Genomic DNA, 19,682 nt, shown 5'->3' with positions numbered 1-19,682 from the left:
AATAAAAACAAACTAATCAGTTTATTCGTTTCTAAATGAGGAGAATTACTTGATGTAAGAATATCTTTTACATCAATTGGCCAGTCACAATATTGTTATTTACTTAAGTATTGGTTAAATTGTTATTTTTAGAGTGGATAGTTTTTTGTAGGTTTAGTTAATGCATCATTGAATTAGTGTCGATATAGTTGAGATGTAAAAATGTATATTCATTTATTTGAATGATTTGAAAATTTTTTTCAAAAGAATATATATTTGGACGAAGAAAAAAAAAAGAAACTGAAAATAAGTAATTAGAAAAATGTATTTCAAATAAATAAAATATTGGAATCAATTTAGGCAGAAGGTCTAGATGTGATAGTTCTAAACTAAGTTGACTTGGTTAAAGGTCAAGTCGAATTAGTCTAAATATAAGGTTTAAACCAATCTATCTTAGTTTAGATTGAGGTCAAATCAATTTGAATTGGTCTAGGTCGAACCAATTGAGGTCGAATCGAATCGGTTCGAGTCAACTTAAACCAAAAGTTAAAATGAGTCATACTGAATTGAAGGTCAAATCGATTTCAGTTAACTTGAACCAAAAATAAAAAAAGAATTATAATGAATTGAAGGTCGAACTTAGTTAAATTAAATATAAAAGTAGAGTTAAATTCATCGTAACATAAAAATTAAATCGTTTTATCCAAACAATAAAATTAAAAGTTAAAATATTTCAATTACTTCGTTCAAATTAATTATATAAGAAAAAAAAATAATTTAATTACTGAATATTTCAATTTTTTTAAAATTTTTAAATCCCTCGTTCAAATATACGGTAAGTATCGTTAAATTTATATAAATAAAATAATTTTTTAAAAACAGTATAACCATAATATATGCATAATATATGGTTATGACTTAGAGAAGTTACTTTAATTGATTTTTAGTCTTTTTTTTATTAACTTAAAAGCATTATATAATATGATTTTACAAGACTTGTTTCATGTGATATTTTTTTAAAAATAACAATAATATAATGTAGTTGTTTATTTGATTTGATTAAATTTTTCAATTCAATTTAAATAATAAAATAAAAGTTTTTATAAAAGAAAATAAAGATGAAGAGATAGAAAGAGTTTGAAAAGTGGATTTAATATCATAAACTCAGCCTTATATTACTATACAATATGGGTGCTAGTATTATTTACATCTCAACACTTTCTCTTGCATCATTTTATAATCACACATCTTGTTCATACACTTATATTGGCCATTACATAGAATAACCCCAAATGCAATTTTACAAGCACCAATCATTCATCAAATTAAAAGAAAATTAAATTATATATATTTAGTGGTCAATGTAGAATATTAGTTTTAAATTTTTCAAAAAAAAAATGTATATTCCATTACATACAAAGGCACTGACCATTCATTACATAATAATTGATAAAAAAAAATACAAAACAGGTATAATTTTGAAACGAAAATAATAAAATTTACAAAAATTAAAAATTTAATAACAGAAACTTATTAAAATATGAAACTTTAGTATTAAAAGATCTATTTAAACCTTACACATTTTATATTAAATTGTAAAAGCCCAAAAGTACAATAAAAAAATTCAAAAAATTTAAAGGTATAGTTTTAAATGGTCCAACCCCCAACATTCACCTCTATTAGTCAAACACTAAACTAATATTAATTTAAAAAAATAAATAAATAAAAACTACAAAGAACTACTAAAATCTCCATAAAGAAATATATTAAGTAGAAAAATCTCTTTTACACTTCACTGTATAAATTTATAAAAAAAGAGAATACTAAACAAAATTAAAGAAGTTATAGTTTGTCTTTAGATTACTATAATAACATACAAAAAAAAAAAACTATGAGAGAAGATCATTGGATACCTAAAAAGAGAAGACAAAGTTCCCTTATACAGCATCAAGTAGATGCTTATAAAATCAAATACCTTTGATTTGAACAACTCAGTAAAAATTACTGAATTGTTCTGTGATCAATATTTCTACCAAAATTATCATTCTGGGTTACCAAATATGGATTTTCAGAAATCATCATAGAAGATGGTTGAAAATTGATTGAAGAAACTTGATTCTGCATCAGTGAAGACTGCATGTTCTTCTGCTGCTGCTGTTGCTGCTGCATAACTTGATTTTCTGCTAACACTGCATTATATGGAGACCACACTCCATAACCAGAATCTAGAGCCTGTGAAAAATTCTGGGAAATAGCAATATTGGGATAAATAGCAAGTGGATCACTAAGTTCCAAACCAAAAACTTGTTCTTCATGATGATTATCCATTTGTATATCTGAAACAGATTGATACTCTCTTTTTGGTTCTGCTTGTCTCTCTTTCTCTCTGCTAGATTTTGTCTTCAAAACATTTCTATATTTCTGCAATCAAATTCACAATAATGTTAATTATCATTCATAGGAAAAACTAAGCAATTATAAGCTTTGATCAATACAGCATAATCTATGTTAGAAAATGAAACCTAACTCAACTTCTGCGGCCAAATAGTAGGTGGAATGGAACAAGAAGTGGGTTTAAGTCTAACTCAACCTATAAGCTTTGATCAATTCTGCATAATCTATGTCAAAAAGTGTTTAAACCTAACTCAATTTCTGATAACGGCCAGATAGTAGGTGGAATAGAATAGAAAGTGGGTTTAAGCCTAACTCAACTTCAGATAGCGACCAGATATTAGGTGGATTAGAATAAGAAGTGGGTTTAACCCTAGTTCAACCTCACAAAACCGGTTTGTAAAATAGGTTTACACCCTATTTATATACTATGAAATTATCTTAACTCTAGTTGATGTGGGATTTCCAACTATCTATGAACAAAAAATATACCTACTTTGAACAAATGCAAACATGTAAAACCAAAGGAACTTAAAAACTAACCTGCAAATGGCTTGCAACATTGTTTCTTGTCAAAGTAGGCGTATTCATGAGTTCGAGAATCTTGTTTGGAACAGCATCTAACAAATACATGTACACTGCATTAAATTCAGATATTGGATGAACAGAGAAAAAGAAAATAGGACAAACAAAGATTGAAGAATCATACTTGCAAGTCCAATTTGATTCACAGCTTTGACAAATTTACCATGCAGTTCTGTTGTCCACACTATACGAGGCTTCTTCTTCGAAGATGGTGATTCACCAACATTGTCATGAACTTCTCTTGGAATTTCAACACCAGAAGAAAACACAGATTTTGAATTCTGATTATCATCTTCCAAGCTATTACCAATATTTTTTCTCATCTTATTCTTCTCACTCAGTGATTTTCTAACAACATGTGTCCAAATATTTCTCAGTCGATCCTCATGCAAAGGCTTGATCATATAATCACAGGCTCCAAGTTTTATAGTCTTCATCACAGATTTCGTGTTATCATCCAAAGACATCACTGCAAATTAAACTTATCAGTGAAAAACGAGTTCAAAATTTAAGAAAAAAATATAGAAAAATAGTTATTATTACTTACTGATTTTAGGAACATCGATTTCTTGGTTCGCAAGTAAGAATTCATAACCATCCATATCTGGCATATGAACCTCCATCAGAACCAAATCAATGCTCAACTTATTTTCCTGCAAAATTATAGTGCCACGTAGTGATTCCATGCATGTGATAACTGCACAAACTTAAAATTATCATTAACAAATTATCATGAACAAAAAGAAAAGATTATTCTTTCTTCAAGAGAGTGAGCAATTTAACATTGTATATCTAACCTTCATAGCAATATTCATTACATATTTTATTGATGAACTCAAGAACTGCAGGGTCAGTGTCAATGGCGAGAACCCTAAGATTTGAAGGAAATTCACAGAAAACCTTCTCCTCCGAAGAAATCTTGGCCATTATTCTCTAATGTCTGAGCATAGAATGAAGAAAGCGAGTGAAGAAACGTGTAATAAGGGTAAAAAAAATTATATTTCAAATTGAAATCACATTTTTAAAAATTGATTCAAGAAATTTTGGAAGCATTCTAAGAGGAATTGATTTACCCTTTCATCTCACAAGTTTTTCTTTTTCTTTTTCTTTTCAAAGATAATCACTTCTTATCATGCATTTAATATTAGTTAGTAAATAAGTAAATATAGGTTTTAGAAATAAAAAGGGCAGAAGATTCTAATGATAAATTGATCATTTAGTTAATTGAGGAAATAACAAAATTGGGTAATTAAAAAGTTTAGTTGGAAAATGCAATGAGATTAAAATATGAAAAAATATTTTATTAGAATGTCAAGTAAAAAACAGTAACTTGTTACGAAATCAATCAATGGTATCTCTAAAATAATATGGATATTTTGATTGATTGAATTTGTGATTTTAAAATTTTGAAAACACTAGATTTAGATCAGATTTGAATTAAAGTTAAAGAAAATTGTATTTTTCTACAATTTTGATAAATATAGAAAAAATATCTTTATATTACTTTGACAGTATTATCTCAATATTATATAAGAATGTGTCTACATTTGATTATTATACAAAATAATTTTCAGAGAAGCAAATCATATTACAATATATTTTTTTAAAATATGAGAAATTATATTTTTTAACAAAATGAATTAGGTCTTGACTTTCACAACAGTCTAGTTAGTTTAAAAAAAACAAATCTAAGACGTTGATTATTTTCCTAAAGATTAAGGATACTTTGTTTATTGTTAATATATTACATTCGTATATTTATTTATTAAATGTTAAATATTTTTAGAGTCAGTAAACCTATTGAAAAAATAATTTATCATATATAGATGTCGTATTATAAAAATAAATTTATTAATAATTTGTCAAGAATTATACATTGTATGGTTTTTCATTTGCATAAAAAAATTAATATATAATTTATGTAATTAAAATTTATATTAAATACAAATATATTTGTATATATAATTTATATTTCAATTTATACCAAACACTTTAAATTATTAAATTTATACTGATTATAAGTTATTGAAATTTAATTTAAAACGGAAATAAAATATTATAGATGGAAATATGCAGGTGTCTTAAGAGAAGAATAATATTAAGAAATTCGTTTAAAATGTTCATACAGTTTTTTTTTTAATAATCCGACCAATAGAATGTACAACTGAAATGCAAGAATTAGAAAAGAAAAAATAGCAAAAATAACTTATTTTCAAATTTGTGTATATTTTTTAGTTAAATAATCCGTTGGACCGAATCTTATACGTGATTTTTCCTGGTTTTTTCTTTAATTAATTTTTAAAAAGTTACGGGTTTGGGAGTAATGATATACATACATCCTTTAATTAATTTCAAATCAATAAATTTTAATTCTTTACATAAATAATTATTTCACGTATTACCTTTAACTAAAGTTTGTTTTAAAATATTATCTATACTATTATATTAAAAAAAATACGTAAAGTGTATACATTCCGATTTGGTAGAAGGATTTTCTAGAGAAAAACTATTTGTTGTTAGAGAGAATATAGAAGAAAAATTATTAAAGATTTAAATAAAGTGGTTAAATTAAATGAATAATAAAATATAAATATTTTTTGAAAAGATATAAATACTTTTAAAAGAAATTTATTCTTTATTTACTGTGAGATTTGATTTTTCTAAAATTTGAACATTTAATCTTAGTTTCTCGATCACTTATCTTTTCATAATCATATCACGTTTATACAGGAGGCGAAGAATAAAAAAAATGTAAACCAAATAAAATTTATTTTTGGTAAGATATATTTTCTGACATTTAGTCTCTATTTTGTTTTATTCTTCACATGTGAGTATATATAATTATTTGAAAGTGGAATAGTATAAGAAATAGAAACATCAAAATATAAGAAATATAAACTTCAAAATAAATTATTGTTGATGTTTGGATTTCTGCTTATACATATACTCTGGTAATGATAAAATAGTTTCTCTTGAATATCAAGCTACATTTAAATAAAAGAACCAATATTTGTCAAGTTTTGTAGTTATTAGTGAAATTAAGTTCTAGGAAGGTGTGGAAACTAATTATGCTCATTTTAGGCAACATGAATTATTTTGAATTTGACTTTAGGTATTAAAAATGTATATTTTGAATTGTTTGATTATGTTTGGTAACATAATAGTATAAGCTGATATTATAAATGACTTGAAATTTGATAGATTTGATTAATTTTGATTTTGACCAATTACTATTATTTTTCCTATTATTATTAGTGTCACTATTGATACTATTTTATTATTATTATTATTATTATTATTATAAGTCATCCACTACAAAAATTCACATTTTTACCTTCGGCAAAATTTACACTTCATAAATAGAGAAATAAGTATACTAAATATTATTTTTGGCATCTGAACAGAACACAAGAAAAATTGTTATTTTGTTAAACATATTATCAGTTATCTATAAGAATTATTATTGATATAAAATATTGTTAAGTACTGTTCTGTTTACAATACCTAAATAGAGAAATAAGTATGCTGAATATTATTTTTAACATATAAACTCAACTTTTGATTAAGTTTTGGTGTATCATTAGTTATGCTTGTGCTGGAAAGTGTTATTTCTATTGATATTTTGCTTCAACACTCTTTATTCGGCGATAAATTGCACGGTTTATTTAAACACTTTTGAATATTGTACAGTACCTACAACTCAAAAAAAAATAATGAAAAAAGTTTGAAGTTTATGAACAATAAGATTATTTTCTAGTACACCTAGCAAAACCTACCGAATTCTACGTGTTTATAACTAATATTAGTTATTAATATATTTATACTAGTGAAAAAATTAACTTTGTACAATTTTAAAATTTTTCTTATACACAAGTAATCTTAGATACCAAAAATCATAATAAATATTTAAAATTTCCTTCAATAATAGATACAAATTATTCAATAACAAAGATTCATTTCTCACTATAAATACTTTTTAAAACATCATGACTGGAATAACTATACCGATCATATATCATCGATAATCAATAAAAATAATACAGTATAACTAAGCAATGCATCGATTAGGAGAAAATAAGGAAAACAAAAAACTATACATTTTTAAACTATTCCATACAAACCATTGGATGTAGACAAGAACAGGATATTGGTACAAGTGTTCTTCAAGAATTTCAAGATATGAAAAAAAAAGGCAAATACCAGAGAGTCATTTCCTTCTACAAGATGAATGCAAAATCTTATTTGGGGTTCCTAAGAACAATGATGACAGAATCTCCACGGAGGAACATTTTGCTAATGAATCTATCCTTGTTCACAGGCTGGGCCTTTTTCTTTCCTTTACCAGTCTTGGGCACCTGATTGTACCACATCGATTAGCTTGTGAAACAGATGGAAGAGAAGTTAATTTATAAAAAGAAAAACCCTACCTCGGTCCACATCTCCCTGACATTTTCAAGAACCATGTTGCAGTGCCTATCAAAAGCTCTTACACGACCCAGAAGCTTTTTGTTGTTCCGACAATTTATCAATACCTTCATAAGTAAAGTTGTGTTAGAAAAATATACCTCTAGGGCTGCCTCCGAAAATAGTATACAATATTTAAAATGAATATTTACCTGCGTATTATTTTTAACACTCATCATTAGTACAGATAATGGTCCAGTGTTGAATTCCTCTTCCTCATTCTTACCCGCAGTCTGATAAAAAAGGTTTGTTAGTGATAGGTTATATATATTTCATCATATGGATTATGGTTATAGTCATTGTTATAGTCATCTCCCCTCAAGGGTGAGTCCTTGTTTTTTTTCTTTTCCATATAGTATATTTCCTTTAAGGTGTATGAGTGACCCCTTTGATTATGGTTATACGGTCAGTCACTTTGTGACCCCTTTATTGGTTATGGTTATGTGGTTATGGGATCAGTCACTTTCTTATATAGTATTTAACTTTGTCTTTTCTATTCAATGTGGGACTTTGACTCACACTTAGACAATTCCCAACAGTTAGCATGGAAAAGATAGTAACGCATAGCTAGTATAGAGCCCCGATAAAAAACCTAGTCAACAACACAGCCAATTTCATTAAAAAATGAGAAGAAACAGACAATGATTTTAGCAAATAAGACATTGTTTGATCCATACTATCATCACAAACAACAAAATAGTAAGGAAACCCTACCAATAAAATTTAAAGCTTCAAAATGTAACAAATTAACATTTTACCAGTTGACAGAAAAACATCCAACTTATCACTATCAAACAAATTTGACACGTTATTATCATGAGCTAATAAAACCCATTTGCCTAACTAGACCAGTTAGTGGTTACAAATAAGAAATAACATCACAGAGATTCAATTCTCATGAACAGTTAATTAGTCAAATAAATACTAACAAAGAAAAAATTCACTATAGAGATATATAGAGAACAAAACAATTGTAGATTTCAAGGATCATACAGGCATATAGCCAAACATGCATGAAGGTTAAAAGAACTTACATCTTCCTCCATTGGCCGGCTTGAGAAGAGAAATAAAAGAGAAAGGAAACAAACAATTGTTAGCAATTGAGAAAAAAATTCAAAAAATCATAGTAATAATAACATTGATGATAGTTAGAGAACCAGTACCTCATTTTGGACGGATTGGCAGCTCAGAAACTCTCCAAATGAAGTCAAAACTAAAATACAAAAAAAAAATATATAAATCAAATGATTGAATAAACCTGAAATAAACAAAACGATAACATAAACATAAAATAAAAAACAGATAATAAGATATACTTTAACGGAATAACAAAATAAAACATTAGCAAGCCTCTTCAGTTCAGGTCTCCATTTATTTTCTTCATGCACAACTCAAAGTATACTTTTATGATCATCCTCAGAGACTAATTTGGTTGATTTCAACTATCAACGCAGGGATAAATTTCAGAATTACTGGACTAAAAAGACATCAGTAAAAGGGGCAATTATAATCAAACATTCGAATATTGAAAACATATATTACAAGACAAACATGAAAGAAAACATATATTACAAGACAAACATGAAAGCCTCTTCAATTCAGGTCTCCATATATTTTCCGCATAGAAAACTCAGAAGAACGAAAGTAATATTTTTCATCATCCTCAGAGGTAATTTACAAGGGGGCAAACAAAAATGTACTCTCTACAACATAATAGAAAATAATGAATATTGGAGACATATATTAGAAGACAAACATATAAAAAAGCCTCTTCAGTTCAGGTCTCCATATATTTTCCGCATAGAAAACTCAGAAGAACGAAAGTAATATTTTTCATCATCCTTAGAGGCAATTTACACGAGAGGGGCAAACAAAAGTGTACTCTCTACAACGTTCTCTACAACGTAATTGAAAAGAATGATTATTGAAAACATATATTACAAGACAAGCATATAAAAGCCTCTTCAGTTCAGGTCTCCATATATTTTCCGCATAGAAAACTCAGAAGAACGAAAGTAATATTTTTCATCATCCTCAGAGGCAATTTACACAAAGGGGCAAACAAAAATGTACTCTCTACAACATAATTGAAAAGAATGAATATTGGAAACATATATTACAAGATAAACATATGAAAGCCTCTTCAGTTCAGGTCTCCAAATATTTTCCGCATAGAAAACTCAGAAGAACGAAAGTAATATTTTTCATCATCCTCAGAGGCAATTTACACGAGAGGGGCAAACAAAAGTGTACTCTCTACAACACAATTGATATTAATGAATATTGAAAACATATATTACAAGATAAACATATGAAAGCCTCTTCAGTTCAGGTCTCCAAATATTTTCCGCATAGAAAACTCAGAAGAACGAAAGTAATATTTTTCATCATCCTCAGAGGCAATTTACAAGGGGGCAAACAAAAATGTACTCTCTACAACACAATTGAAATTAATGAATATTGGAAACATATATTACAAGATAAACATATGAAAGCCTCTTCAGTTCAGGTCTCCAAATATTTTCCGCATAGAAAACTCAGAAGAACGAAAGTATTATTTTTCATCACCCTCATAGGCAATTTACACGAAGGGGCAAACAAAAATGTACTCTCTACAACACAATTGAAAAGAATGAAAATTTTGAAAACATATATTACAAAGACAAACATATGAAAGCCTCTTCAGTTCAGGTCTCCATATATTTTCCGCATAGAAAACTCAGAAGAACGAAAGTAATATTTTTCATCATCCTCAGAGGCTACAACATAATTGAATATTGGAAACATATATTACAAGACAAACATATGAAAGTCTCTTCAGTTCAGGTCTCCAAATAACAGTTGAAATTAATGAATATTGGAAACATATATTACAGGATAAACATATTCAGGTCTCCAAAGAAAAAAAATGCACTCTCTACAACACAATTGAAATTAATGAATATTAATGAATATTGGAAATATATATTACAAGATAAACATATGAAAGCCTCTTCAGTTCAGGTCTCCAAATATTTTCCGCATAGAAAACTCAGAAGAACGAAAGTATTATTTTTCATCATCCTCAGAGGCAATTTACGCGAAGGGGCAAACAAAAATGTACTCTCTACTACATAATTGAAGAGAATGAAAATTTTGAAAACATATATTACAAAGACAAACATCTACTACATAATTGAAGATCTACTACATAATTGAAGAGAATGAAAATTTTGAAAACATATATTACAAAGACAAACATATGAAAGCCTCTTCAGTTCAGGTCTCCAAAGCAAACAAAAATGCACTCTCTACAACACAATTGAAATTAATGAATATTAATGAATATTGGAAATATATATTACAAGATAAACATATGAAAGCCTCTTCAGTTCAGGTCTCCAAATATTTTCCGCATAGAAAACTCAGAAGAACGAAAGTATTATTTTTCATCATCCTCAGAGGCATTTTACACGAAGGGGCAAACAAAAATGTACTCTCTACTACATAATTGAAGAGAATGAAAATTTTGAAAACATATATTACAAAGACAAACATATGAAAGCCTCCATATATTTTCCGCATAGAAAACTCAGAAGAACTAAAGTTATATTTTTCATCATCCTCATAGGCGAATTGACTGTTTTAAAAAATGTGACAAAAGACTCAGTCTACAGGAAATACAATGTACAAAAGACCCAAAGATTATAGGATATGCTATGGACATGCAAGAAAATATACTGTCCATAAATGAAACTAGGAGAAAAACAATTTGTCCGTTGATACTGAGCTGAATTAAAAACAGCTGTATAATGTAATGTGAATAAAAGTCAGTTCACCCTTAACGGGTCTGCCAGGGAATATTAAGACAAAAAAATAGAAAGCCCTTCAGTTCAGGTCTCCATACATTTTCCGCATAGAAAACTCAGTAGAACGAAAGTTATACTTTGCATCATGCTCAGAGGCCAATTTCATGATTTCAACAAATTCAATGCACACATTTCAGAAATAACTTTTCATAAATCTTAGAAGCACGGGATTTGAAGAAGATGAAGAGCAAGACTTTTTTTGTGAAATCAAATGCAAAACAAATAGAAATGATAAGACACAAACGGTTAGAAAAACGATCATTTCAACTGAATCAGATCCTCATCAAAGAAAGATCCATGTCCAGAATCAATTGCAGAAATACACATAGTAGAACGTATTCAGACACAGAAGCACATATCTCGAAGAAACCAAGAGATGAAACAAAAGCATCATACCTTGATTAAGAGGAGGAATAAGATCTGAATGTGAAAGTGGAGAATGAAGCAGCAGTCTCAGATGATATCACACTGTGAAAGCAATAAACCCTAACTTTATTAACTGTATTTTGGTGGGAGGGTTTGAGTTTAAAATCAGACACAGTTGCATAGGCCCATTTTCTTTGGGCCCCGTCTAACTGGACAAGTCTTTTTAAGAAGTTACTATTTACACTTCCTTTTTTATTCCCAATGTCCCACTAAACTCACTCCCCTCATTTCTGGTGTTGGGAAAAGGGTTGAAGAAGATCACGTGTTTGTCATTGTTGAGAGAAATGGCAACTCATTTGGAAGCTCAACGACGTCGTTGTTCGTGTTTGAGGACACTCTGGTTCCACACTTGATTTTTTTTTGGTGAACTATTTTATTTCGATTGTATATACATTCGTAGATAAAACTGATACTTTGATTAAGTTTTCTTTTCTGTTGACATATCTTCAAAGAAAATCATAAAGTTCGCTATACAATTTATTTAAATTTAAAAAAAAATAATTATTGTTTTATTTTTACACTTTTTTAATTATTAATTTAATGTTGTATTAGTTTATTATTCAATTATTTATTTTTATGTTAATGAAGCATTTATTTTCTTTATTAAAAATTGCAACTACATCAATTATAACGAAGTTTTTACACAAATATTACTTAAAAATTAATTTATATAAAATTTATTGAATTATAAAAATTTAAAAAAAATCAAAAAAATAAGTATTAGTAACTCATTGTCGTATTATTATTATTATTATTATTGTTATTGTTATTGTTGTTGTTGTTATTATTATTGTTATTGTTGTTATTGTTATTGTTATTATTATTATTATTATTATTATTGTTATTATTATTATTATTGTTATTATTATTATTATTGTTATTATTATTATTATTATTATTATTATTATTATTATTATTATTATTATTATTATCATCATCATCATCATCATTATCATCATCACTTTCGCCAGCGAAATCTCCGCCAAAATACACATATAGTAAGAATTTGGCGTTGTGTATTGGATGTCCAAACGATTAACAATAAATAAATAGTTTTTTTAAGCATTACGAAAAACAATTTCTCTGGAAATTTGGAAATTGACTAAATTTCTGATTAAAAAAAGTGGTATAAATGAATTACACTTAAAATATACATAGAGATATACACACAGCAGTATTCTTTCTTCCTTTCTTGAATTTACTGGTGAGAAAATTCAACGGTGGAAAACTTCTCGACCTTATTGGGGAAAACAAGTTAGAAGACCTAACGTGCTATTACCGGGATACGCATGCTAGGTTTAGTCCAGTGAAAATGCTCCATCGCAATACCTGCCACGCCAACAAAAAAGAAAAATTACAATTCGTGTTTTTTCAGCCCGTTTTGGGATGTTCAGATATGTCAAGTTTGGTTTAGTAGAATATTTATTGGTATTATCAAACTTCTCATAATCTGCAGATGGATATCTAACAGGAAGTGGAAAATAATACCAGCGAAGAATATTTTTAAATTTGTTTGAAAGAATATAATGATTTTAAGTTTAGGAGTTACTTCTAAGCTAAAAGTTTTTGGCAAATGAAAAATTTTGGATTCTGAAATAAAAAATAAAGGAATAAGTATAAACTAAAATCTTCTAACTACCTTTCTTACATACTCCTTCTTCAGAACATTTTTTTCATTTAAAACAAAAATTGCTGTTTTAAAAACTTCTGAGGGCCACACTTCCTTTTGAGAAAAGTTTACTTTGAGAATTTATTTTCCTTTTTCCATTAAGTTTGAATATGAAAAGAAAAAAATATATAAAATGTTGTTTTCACCGTTCTCTGTATGAAACTTCGAAAACAGTCACATTTTTGTAAATAAGAGTGAAAATATAAACATAAAATGCATAAAAAAAATGTTTTCTCAATAAGGATAGCAATTTGGCATAGGAAGTACACTATTTAACCACACTAAAGATAGGAAAACAATAGCTTACCTGTCGCTAAACTTCTCTACAGCATCTTTGGCATATAGAAGGGTTTCACCGGCTTTCTCTAGAACCATATAAAGCTCCTTCCCTCTTGTGACTCGAGAAATAACCCATGCATTATTTTTTGTTCTAATGCACATCTCTAAATCTTTTTCAAAATTACAGCCATCCAGTTTCGCTCTTCTCTTTTCCAATTCCACCTCTTGCCTAAGCTTATTCATGGCAAGCAAGGATTCCTGCACCAACCAAAAAAAGGAACTAAAGTTTAAAACTTTTGCAAGTATGTCAGCTCACACGCAATGAGAGCTCTGGTGACATGATCATGAATAACACGTTATACTTTCACATTGATTAAAAATAATTCGGAAAGGAAATCAGAACACAGTCAGATGCCAACACACACCTTTGTTAAAGTTGTTACTTTTGTTGCTGGAGAAGCCCTGGATACATTTCTATCACCATCCACTAGTAAGTAGCGGTACCCACCAACGTGATATGCATTCTCACCACCCCATCCTTTGGATAGCTTCTCTTCAACTTTCAATATCTGAAGTGAAGCCTATGTATTCAAGCAAAAACAAAAGATTATGATCAGAGAAAAAGATACATTTGCTAAACATATCAGTTCAATTTCATGAGCTTTCTAACTGAAGCTGCACAGTACATTGTCAAACAGAGATTATCAGATAATTAAGCAGATAAAAGTAGAGTCCTGTTCAGTGATGAATAATTAGCAACACAAAAAAAATGAGCATTCAAAAATATTAAATACTATGAGACTTTTAAAATAGCCATATAAGTATTCTGCTTGATGAGCACATGATAATACATGTCTCAACGACGTATCACTCGAGTAACGCACCAGAAATTTTGGAATTCAGTTAATGATTATTACAAGAAAAACAAGTGCATACAATTTCTTTTTCATAAGTAGTATATTACCACCTTTATATACTTAGTCAACAATATCAACATCCATTTATATATCTTCCTGTTTTTCATAGCTTCGTATTGTCACATGAAACCCTTATAACAGGAGTCATTAATCCAAAAAAATACAATATTATTATTATTCTAAGGAACTATGAGCATTTATTAATAACTTTCCTCAATTACATGGCTTCATATATAATGTCTGATATCATAATAATCATTTACATAAAGCATCAGAAGAGTAAAACAGAGAAATCAACACAATCCCACTAGAATAAACAAGCACAATAATCTATAATCCCTCTCTTAATGAAATGTTCTTTCATGGGAATCACCAAACACGTTCAAACCTTGTAAGTAAGCTACAAAGAGAATTCAATGATCTAGCGACAAAACAATTTTTTCACAGTATTAAAGGCTGTGCCTGGATTGAGAGGACCATGTCAGAAGGGAAAGGGAAATGAAAAGTAACTTTTGTCCACTCTCCTATGATCAGGAATTCTTTTCCGTAAAATGGAAAAGAATGGGAGTAATAAACAGTAATTGCATTATACATGTCCAAGAAAAAGAGGTCCTATCAATGAATTGTACCGTGCATGGAGTTGAAGTTGAACCCTAAATGATATAATATAAATCACTAGAATGTTAAGTCAGTTCATATTGTGTTGAAAAGCTTAACAGAATCATTCGAAAACAAAAAATTAACCATTTTAGAAGACTGACGTTTTCAATAATTTGCCGCCTCACTTCCGACACACCTTGCTCCCCATTAGGTACAGCTGATACAGGAATCATAAGCATTAAAGTAAGGCTTTTATGCTGGTAAACACAGAGGTACATTTTCTCTCCTGTCTGTTGAAGCCAAACTGTGGGAGTGGCAAACACCCATGTACCAACTTCTGCACCCCATAAATCAGTGACAAGATAACCATCTTTTCCTTTGGACCATTTGTCACTCTGTAAGGGCCTCACAACATGATAGTTGTTATCTTCACCAGATGATATATCAGATGTGCCATATAAACTTTCAGACAGAGTGTTTGGATGGGCCGAGTTAGACTCAGTGGCAACATTGGATGCAGTACTTCCTTTCCTTAAGTAGGACCATGAACTTGATCCAGAAGATAAAGCATGGGGAGTCAACCTTAGCACCGCATATGTGAATAAATTTATGGTGTCATCCTGATAACATAGTCAAAAATAATTAAGTAACTTAATGAATGATCAATCATTCTGCCCAATCAACTTCAGTGAAAAAATTGTACTCATAAACCATACAGGAGATAAAGTTGTGGACACTAGCAGGTCTTGAAATAAAATCAAAGAGTAACAGAGACTGTTCCCAGCAGAAGACTCAAGCACCCTGACAAGGGACTGCAAAAACACGATAGAACAACATCAACATTCCAAACTTCCTCTTTCATCAAAACTAACGACAAATAAATAGTCAACAGCTTAAGTGGCCACCAGATCCAAAGGGTGGAAATAAAAAGGTACAAACATTCATAACACATGAAAAGTTAAAAACACTTATGTAATACAAACATATAAATCAAGTGTAAACATGTAAGTATTTTTCATCTAATTGTTGGATCACATAATATTATCTTGACGATTATGTACATTAAAATTTAGATAAATTGGACATTAATAGGTATTTAGTACAATACAATAATCAACATTCCCTCATAATTTTTAAAAGCATATTATAAATTAAAAATAAGTGATGACATGAAGCATCACCTATTTTTCTTTTTGTATCCAACTTTATAAACTCAATCTACAATGAGAACATTGTAAATATGCTAACACTTGCAACTAGTGCAGTGAAGTATGTAATTTCATCTTTTTCATATCATATTTACACTAAAAATTGTTACTATTTATTAGCAAGCATTGGTTATGATTTCCCAGGCTAATTAGGAAGTTAACGAAAAGGTACAAGGGTAAGTGGAATATAAAGAAGTATATAAACACAAAACTTGGGTACTAACAATTTTGTTCTTCGTACAACTCATAATCCTATCACTTTTAGAATTTCTGCGATCTGGAAACAGCATTACTACATCAAAACGGACAAAAAGACACCAACTCAGACTCTCCCATATGTTTCTATGTAGTTGAGTATAGTACAAAACTAAAACACCATAGTTTTCCCTCTTCCAACTGAAAATACAAATTTTAAAGAAGTTTGTAATACTGAACTCAATGTGTCATTTCCAAAGTACAATAACTTGACATAAAAGCATCGCAATATATATATACAAACAGACTCTACAAGCAACCAGGAAGGTCAGATGAGAAAGAGCGAAGCAGCAAATTGAGAGGCAAATTACAATATATGATATACAAATCACCTGCACATCCAAGGCCAAGGCAATAGTAACACGTGAAATAACTATAAAAAAACTTACAACTTAAAACCTATGAAGCTCTACTGCCTTATTTTGTAGTTCTTCAAACCACAACTTTAAACATATCTAACCTGAACCTCAATTGCAGCCTCCCGACCAATTGTCAGCATCTGCACGGTTCCACGTTCCTTAAGGCAATCACGGAAGGATGGCAAAAGAAGCTTTCTCCCCGCCAGAAAATCTGCCTCAAAGAGAAAATTCATAATTAAGGTCTGAGAGACAGCTACTTCAGCATCAGTCAGGTAGCACAGAGCCAAAGGAAACCATTTGATACAGCAACTTCACCATTACCCCAGCAGCAATTATCCCACGGAGACTGCTTTTTACATGCTGACAATTATGACTTACAATGAAATATTTTGAATCATAACTCCAATGAAAAATAATCCATGATAATCCATGATGTATCAATTTCATAGGCATGCAATTTCGTGATGGCTTACCCCTCAGATAATCCATGATAAAGGAATATAAATGACGTCTTGTTAGTCCTCCACCAGGTTCTTTCTCCAGCATTGCTCGAACAGATCCATGAAACATTACAAAAAGTGAGTGGATTTCCTTGAGAACTTTTCTTAACGCATCATCTCTCCAGATAGGCTCCGAGTCATTGCTTTTCTCCACCAACTACAAGGTAACAACTTCATATTACTGCAAATTGCACATAGGTGAAGCAACGTTGTGGCAAATGACAACATCTGCACTTCAGTAACCTAGTCCTTAAAAAAATCGAATTCCCTCCCATTAAATATTTAACCGAGGAAACAAAAATGTAATGAATGAAATAGTCCTAAAAGGTATAAATTTAATTCAAATGCATTGACAAGGGAAAGGTTTTCTATACCTACGTTCAATCACGTATCATCACATATGACAGTGTAAAAACTTTACATTAATACAACAGTTAAACTCAAAAGTTACTGGATGAATTACATCTCTGACCTTGTGAAACTTAATTACATAATGAAGGACCCCATCAGATGGGAGCAATATCCCGCTATATGTATTCATAAAATGGCTAATTAGGGATTGAGTTTTGATCTAATGATAACAAGTTTCTGCAACTACCTTCATAGACCCCATTGCGTAAGAAACAATTAGTATTTCGTATGTACAGTGTAGCAACAGAAGTAAACACAGAATAAACCTCAAATCAGTGCGTGATTTGAAGAGAATTGTATGTGAGCTCTGTTGCGACCTTATCATTAATAACAAAAGATGTCCCACAAAGTTTCAAAACCATTATTTCTTGAATATTGTAGAGTAAGAAAAAGAATCTATTTCTTGGTGTATAAAATTATTAACTTACATTTATTCATTTCGGCAATGCATTTGATTGCAAGCCTTTACTCACTAATGCTAATAACTCTATCCTTAGAGCGCTATTTTTAGTACTTAGTTAAGTAGTCATAATCAAATTAGTAGGCTACTGAATTAGATTCTTCTACTCTCAAGCGAATGAACAGAACACATACATACTTACATACAAAGAAAAGAGGAAAATTGAAAAAAAAAAAAAAAAAAAAAAAAAACGGACCATGACCATCCAGATATCAGGTTCGGCCTCGTGGAAAACATGAGAATGTCGCTCAGCTTCGATGACCTCGCAAGCAGCCTCGGGAGAGAAGATTCTGCAAAATTGATCGGACAAATGAACGAAATCAATGAATCATCAATTAATTAACGTCTTGAGAAATTCAAAAAACAAATCGATAAATCGATGGATTGTTAACCTAACCTTGTGAAGGTGATGAGTCCTTCGCTGAGGCCAATGACAGAGAGTTGCTTGGAGAAGGGCAAGCCCGCGGGGAAGAAGAAGAGGATCTTATCAAGCTCTTGGCCCTCGTGTTGGCCTCTCCTCAGATCAAAAATGCATAACTGTATCGATTCGTTCGAAGACACACCCATCGCCAAATAATTGTAACGCAATTCAGTGTTCTTCTTCTTCGCCCTTCACTCGAATCAAATCAACAATTAAGACTCAACTCAACTGAATCAACCACTACTACCACTATGTGTAGTTTATTCTGGGCCCGATTTTATTTTATTTTCACAATTTTGTTACTGCAATGCAATGCCTCTTTTTGGAATTCAATGTAAGAAAAAAAATATGAATAATGTTGTCCAAATAAATAAATAAAAAAAGTTATGTTTTGGATAAACGAAAAGTAATTATTTGTCCAAAAAGATAAATTGAGGCCAATATAAGTCTAATTAAAAACTATAAAACAAATTTTCAGATTTTCTAACATCATCTAACACACAACCATTGCAAAGTGTGAGAATTTATTCCCCCTTATAAGAATTTTTATATCTCAATGTGTCCCTCTCATGTACTTTAGATTATTATCATGGACTAATTCTTCCTATTAATTTAATTATTAGTTTAACAATCTTGTATTTTATCCTATTTATATCTAAAGAATATAGATCATTCGATCAAGTAGTTTCAAATTCGACCTCAATATATAATTTCATGGGCATTATTCTATTTTCTCAATGTCATACATTTTTTAGGAAGTGATTGCTACATATAACATCTAATATAATAATTTTATACCTAGCATTATTTCTTTAATTTGATTTGGAGTAATCAAGTCTATTATATTGCAATGGCTAATGGTAACAAACAAACTTGTATATTTATTTTGATGTCTCAAATACATGTCGAT

The 19,682-nt window shown here is 29.7% G+C and overlaps 2 protein-coding genes, 10 non-coding genes and 2 pseudogenes across 13 annotated transcripts; all 14 read right to left on the bottom strand.

Moving 5' to 3' along the window:
- Positions 1-7,030: 7,030 nt before the first annotated feature.
- Positions 7,031-11,797, bottom strand: LOC114168762 (uncharacterized). Its single transcript, XM_028053687.2, has 6 exons — positions 11,664-11,797; positions 8,583-8,632; positions 8,454-8,472; positions 7,572-7,652; positions 7,383-7,487; positions 7,031-7,310 (listed from the first exon to the last, which is right to left on the bottom strand). Exons 2-6 carry the CDS (start codon positions 8,585-8,587, stop codon positions 7,194-7,196), a joined length of 327 nt encoding a protein of 108 aa, XP_027909488.1. The 5' UTR covers positions 8,588-8,632; positions 11,664-11,797; the 3' UTR covers positions 7,031-7,193.
- On the bottom strand, positions 8,768-8,843 carry LOC114170941 (small nucleolar RNA Z159/U59; annotated as a pseudogene).
- LOC114170935 (small nucleolar RNA Z159/U59) lies at positions 9,007-9,090 on the bottom strand. Its single transcript, XR_003601288.1, has one exon. It is a non-coding gene; the product is annotated as a small nucleolar RNA Z159/U59 (small nucleolar RNA).
- On the bottom strand, positions 9,186-9,269 carry LOC114170934 (small nucleolar RNA Z159/U59). The gene has a single exon (XR_003601287.1). It is a non-coding gene; the product is annotated as a small nucleolar RNA Z159/U59 (small nucleolar RNA).
- Positions 9,378-9,461, bottom strand: LOC114170933 (small nucleolar RNA Z159/U59). Its single transcript, XR_003601286.1, has one exon. It is a non-coding gene; the product is annotated as a small nucleolar RNA Z159/U59 (small nucleolar RNA).
- LOC114170931 (small nucleolar RNA Z159/U59) lies at positions 9,557-9,640 on the bottom strand. Its single transcript, XR_003601284.1, has one exon. It is a non-coding gene; the product is annotated as a small nucleolar RNA Z159/U59 (small nucleolar RNA).
- LOC114170930 (small nucleolar RNA Z159/U59) lies at positions 9,737-9,820 on the bottom strand. Its single transcript, XR_003601283.1, has one exon. It is a non-coding gene; the product is annotated as a small nucleolar RNA Z159/U59 (small nucleolar RNA).
- On the bottom strand, positions 9,914-9,997 carry LOC114170936 (small nucleolar RNA Z159/U59). The gene has a single exon (XR_003601289.1). It is a non-coding gene; the product is annotated as a small nucleolar RNA Z159/U59 (small nucleolar RNA).
- On the bottom strand, positions 10,096-10,179 carry LOC114170932 (small nucleolar RNA Z159/U59). Its single transcript, XR_003601285.1, has one exon. It is a non-coding gene; the product is annotated as a small nucleolar RNA Z159/U59 (small nucleolar RNA).
- LOC114170928 (small nucleolar RNA Z159/U59) lies at positions 10,408-10,491 on the bottom strand. The gene has a single exon (XR_003601281.1). It is a non-coding gene; the product is annotated as a small nucleolar RNA Z159/U59 (small nucleolar RNA).
- LOC114170927 (small nucleolar RNA Z159/U59) lies at positions 10,781-10,864 on the bottom strand. Its single transcript, XR_003601280.1, has one exon. It is a non-coding gene; the product is annotated as a small nucleolar RNA Z159/U59 (small nucleolar RNA).
- Positions 10,953-11,031, bottom strand: LOC114170942 (small nucleolar RNA Z159/U59; annotated as a pseudogene).
- LOC114170937 (small nucleolar RNA Z159/U59) lies at positions 11,281-11,364 on the bottom strand. The gene has a single exon (XR_003601290.1). It is a non-coding gene; the product is annotated as a small nucleolar RNA Z159/U59 (small nucleolar RNA).
- Positions 11,798-12,771: 974 nt separating the features above from the next.
- On the bottom strand, positions 12,772-19,066 carry LOC114169899 (vacuolar fusion protein CCZ1 homolog B-like). 2 transcript variants are annotated; one of them, XM_028055284.2, is made up of 10 exons: positions 18,749-19,066; positions 18,548-18,641; positions 17,454-17,637; positions 17,302-17,340; positions 17,082-17,191; positions 15,875-15,970; positions 15,320-15,778; positions 14,067-14,222; positions 13,670-13,899; positions 12,772-13,022 (listed from the first exon to the last, which is right to left on the bottom strand). In XM_028055284.2, the coding sequence occupies exons 1-10, from the start codon at positions 18,916-18,918 to the stop codon at positions 12,992-12,994; spliced, it is 1,569 nt and encodes a 522-aa protein (XP_027911085.1). In that variant the 5' UTR covers positions 18,919-19,066; the 3' UTR covers positions 12,772-12,991. The 2 variants fall into 2 exon arrangements, with proteins under 2 accessions (XP_027911085.1, XP_027911086.1); XM_028055285.2 differs by lacking the exon at positions 17,302-17,340 and having other exon boundaries at positions 18,749-19,064.
- Between the last annotated feature and the right edge of the window lie 616 nt (positions 19,067-19,682).

This window comes from Vigna unguiculata, chromosome 11 (assembly GCF_037176805.1).
Source record: "Vigna unguiculata cultivar grain cowpea cultivar isolate G323 ecotype 2 chromosome 11, ASM3717680v1, whole genome shotgun sequence".
Taxonomy (NCBI): Eukaryota; Viridiplantae; Streptophyta; class Magnoliopsida; order Fabales; family Fabaceae; genus Vigna; species Vigna unguiculata.
Note: the sequence above shows the minus strand (reverse complement) of the source record. Positions and strands in the feature narration are given on the sequence as shown.

Coding starts and splice junctions, on each gene's coding strand:
- LOC114169899 (XM_028055284.2), bottom strand. CDS start 18,918: ATGGGTGTGTCTTCGAACGAATCGATACAGTTATGCATTTTTGATCTG. Junction 17,192..17,301: donor GTGGGATAATTGCTGCTGGG/GTAATGGTGAAG, acceptor TCTTTGAGGCAG/ATTTTCTGGCGGGGAGAAAG. Junction 13,900..14,066: donor AAGTAACAACTTTAACAAAG/GTGTGTGTTGGC, acceptor TGGTTGGTGCAG/GAATCCTTGCTTGCCATGAA.
- LOC114168762 (XM_028053687.2), bottom strand. Junction 7,488..7,571: donor GTGTTAAAAATAATACGCAG/GTAAATATTCAT, acceptor TTACTTATGAAG/GTATTGATAAATTGTCGGAA. Junction 7,311..7,382: donor TCAGGGAGATGTGGACCGAG/GTAGGGTTTTTC, acceptor TGGTACAATCAG/GTGCCCAAGACTGGTAAAGG.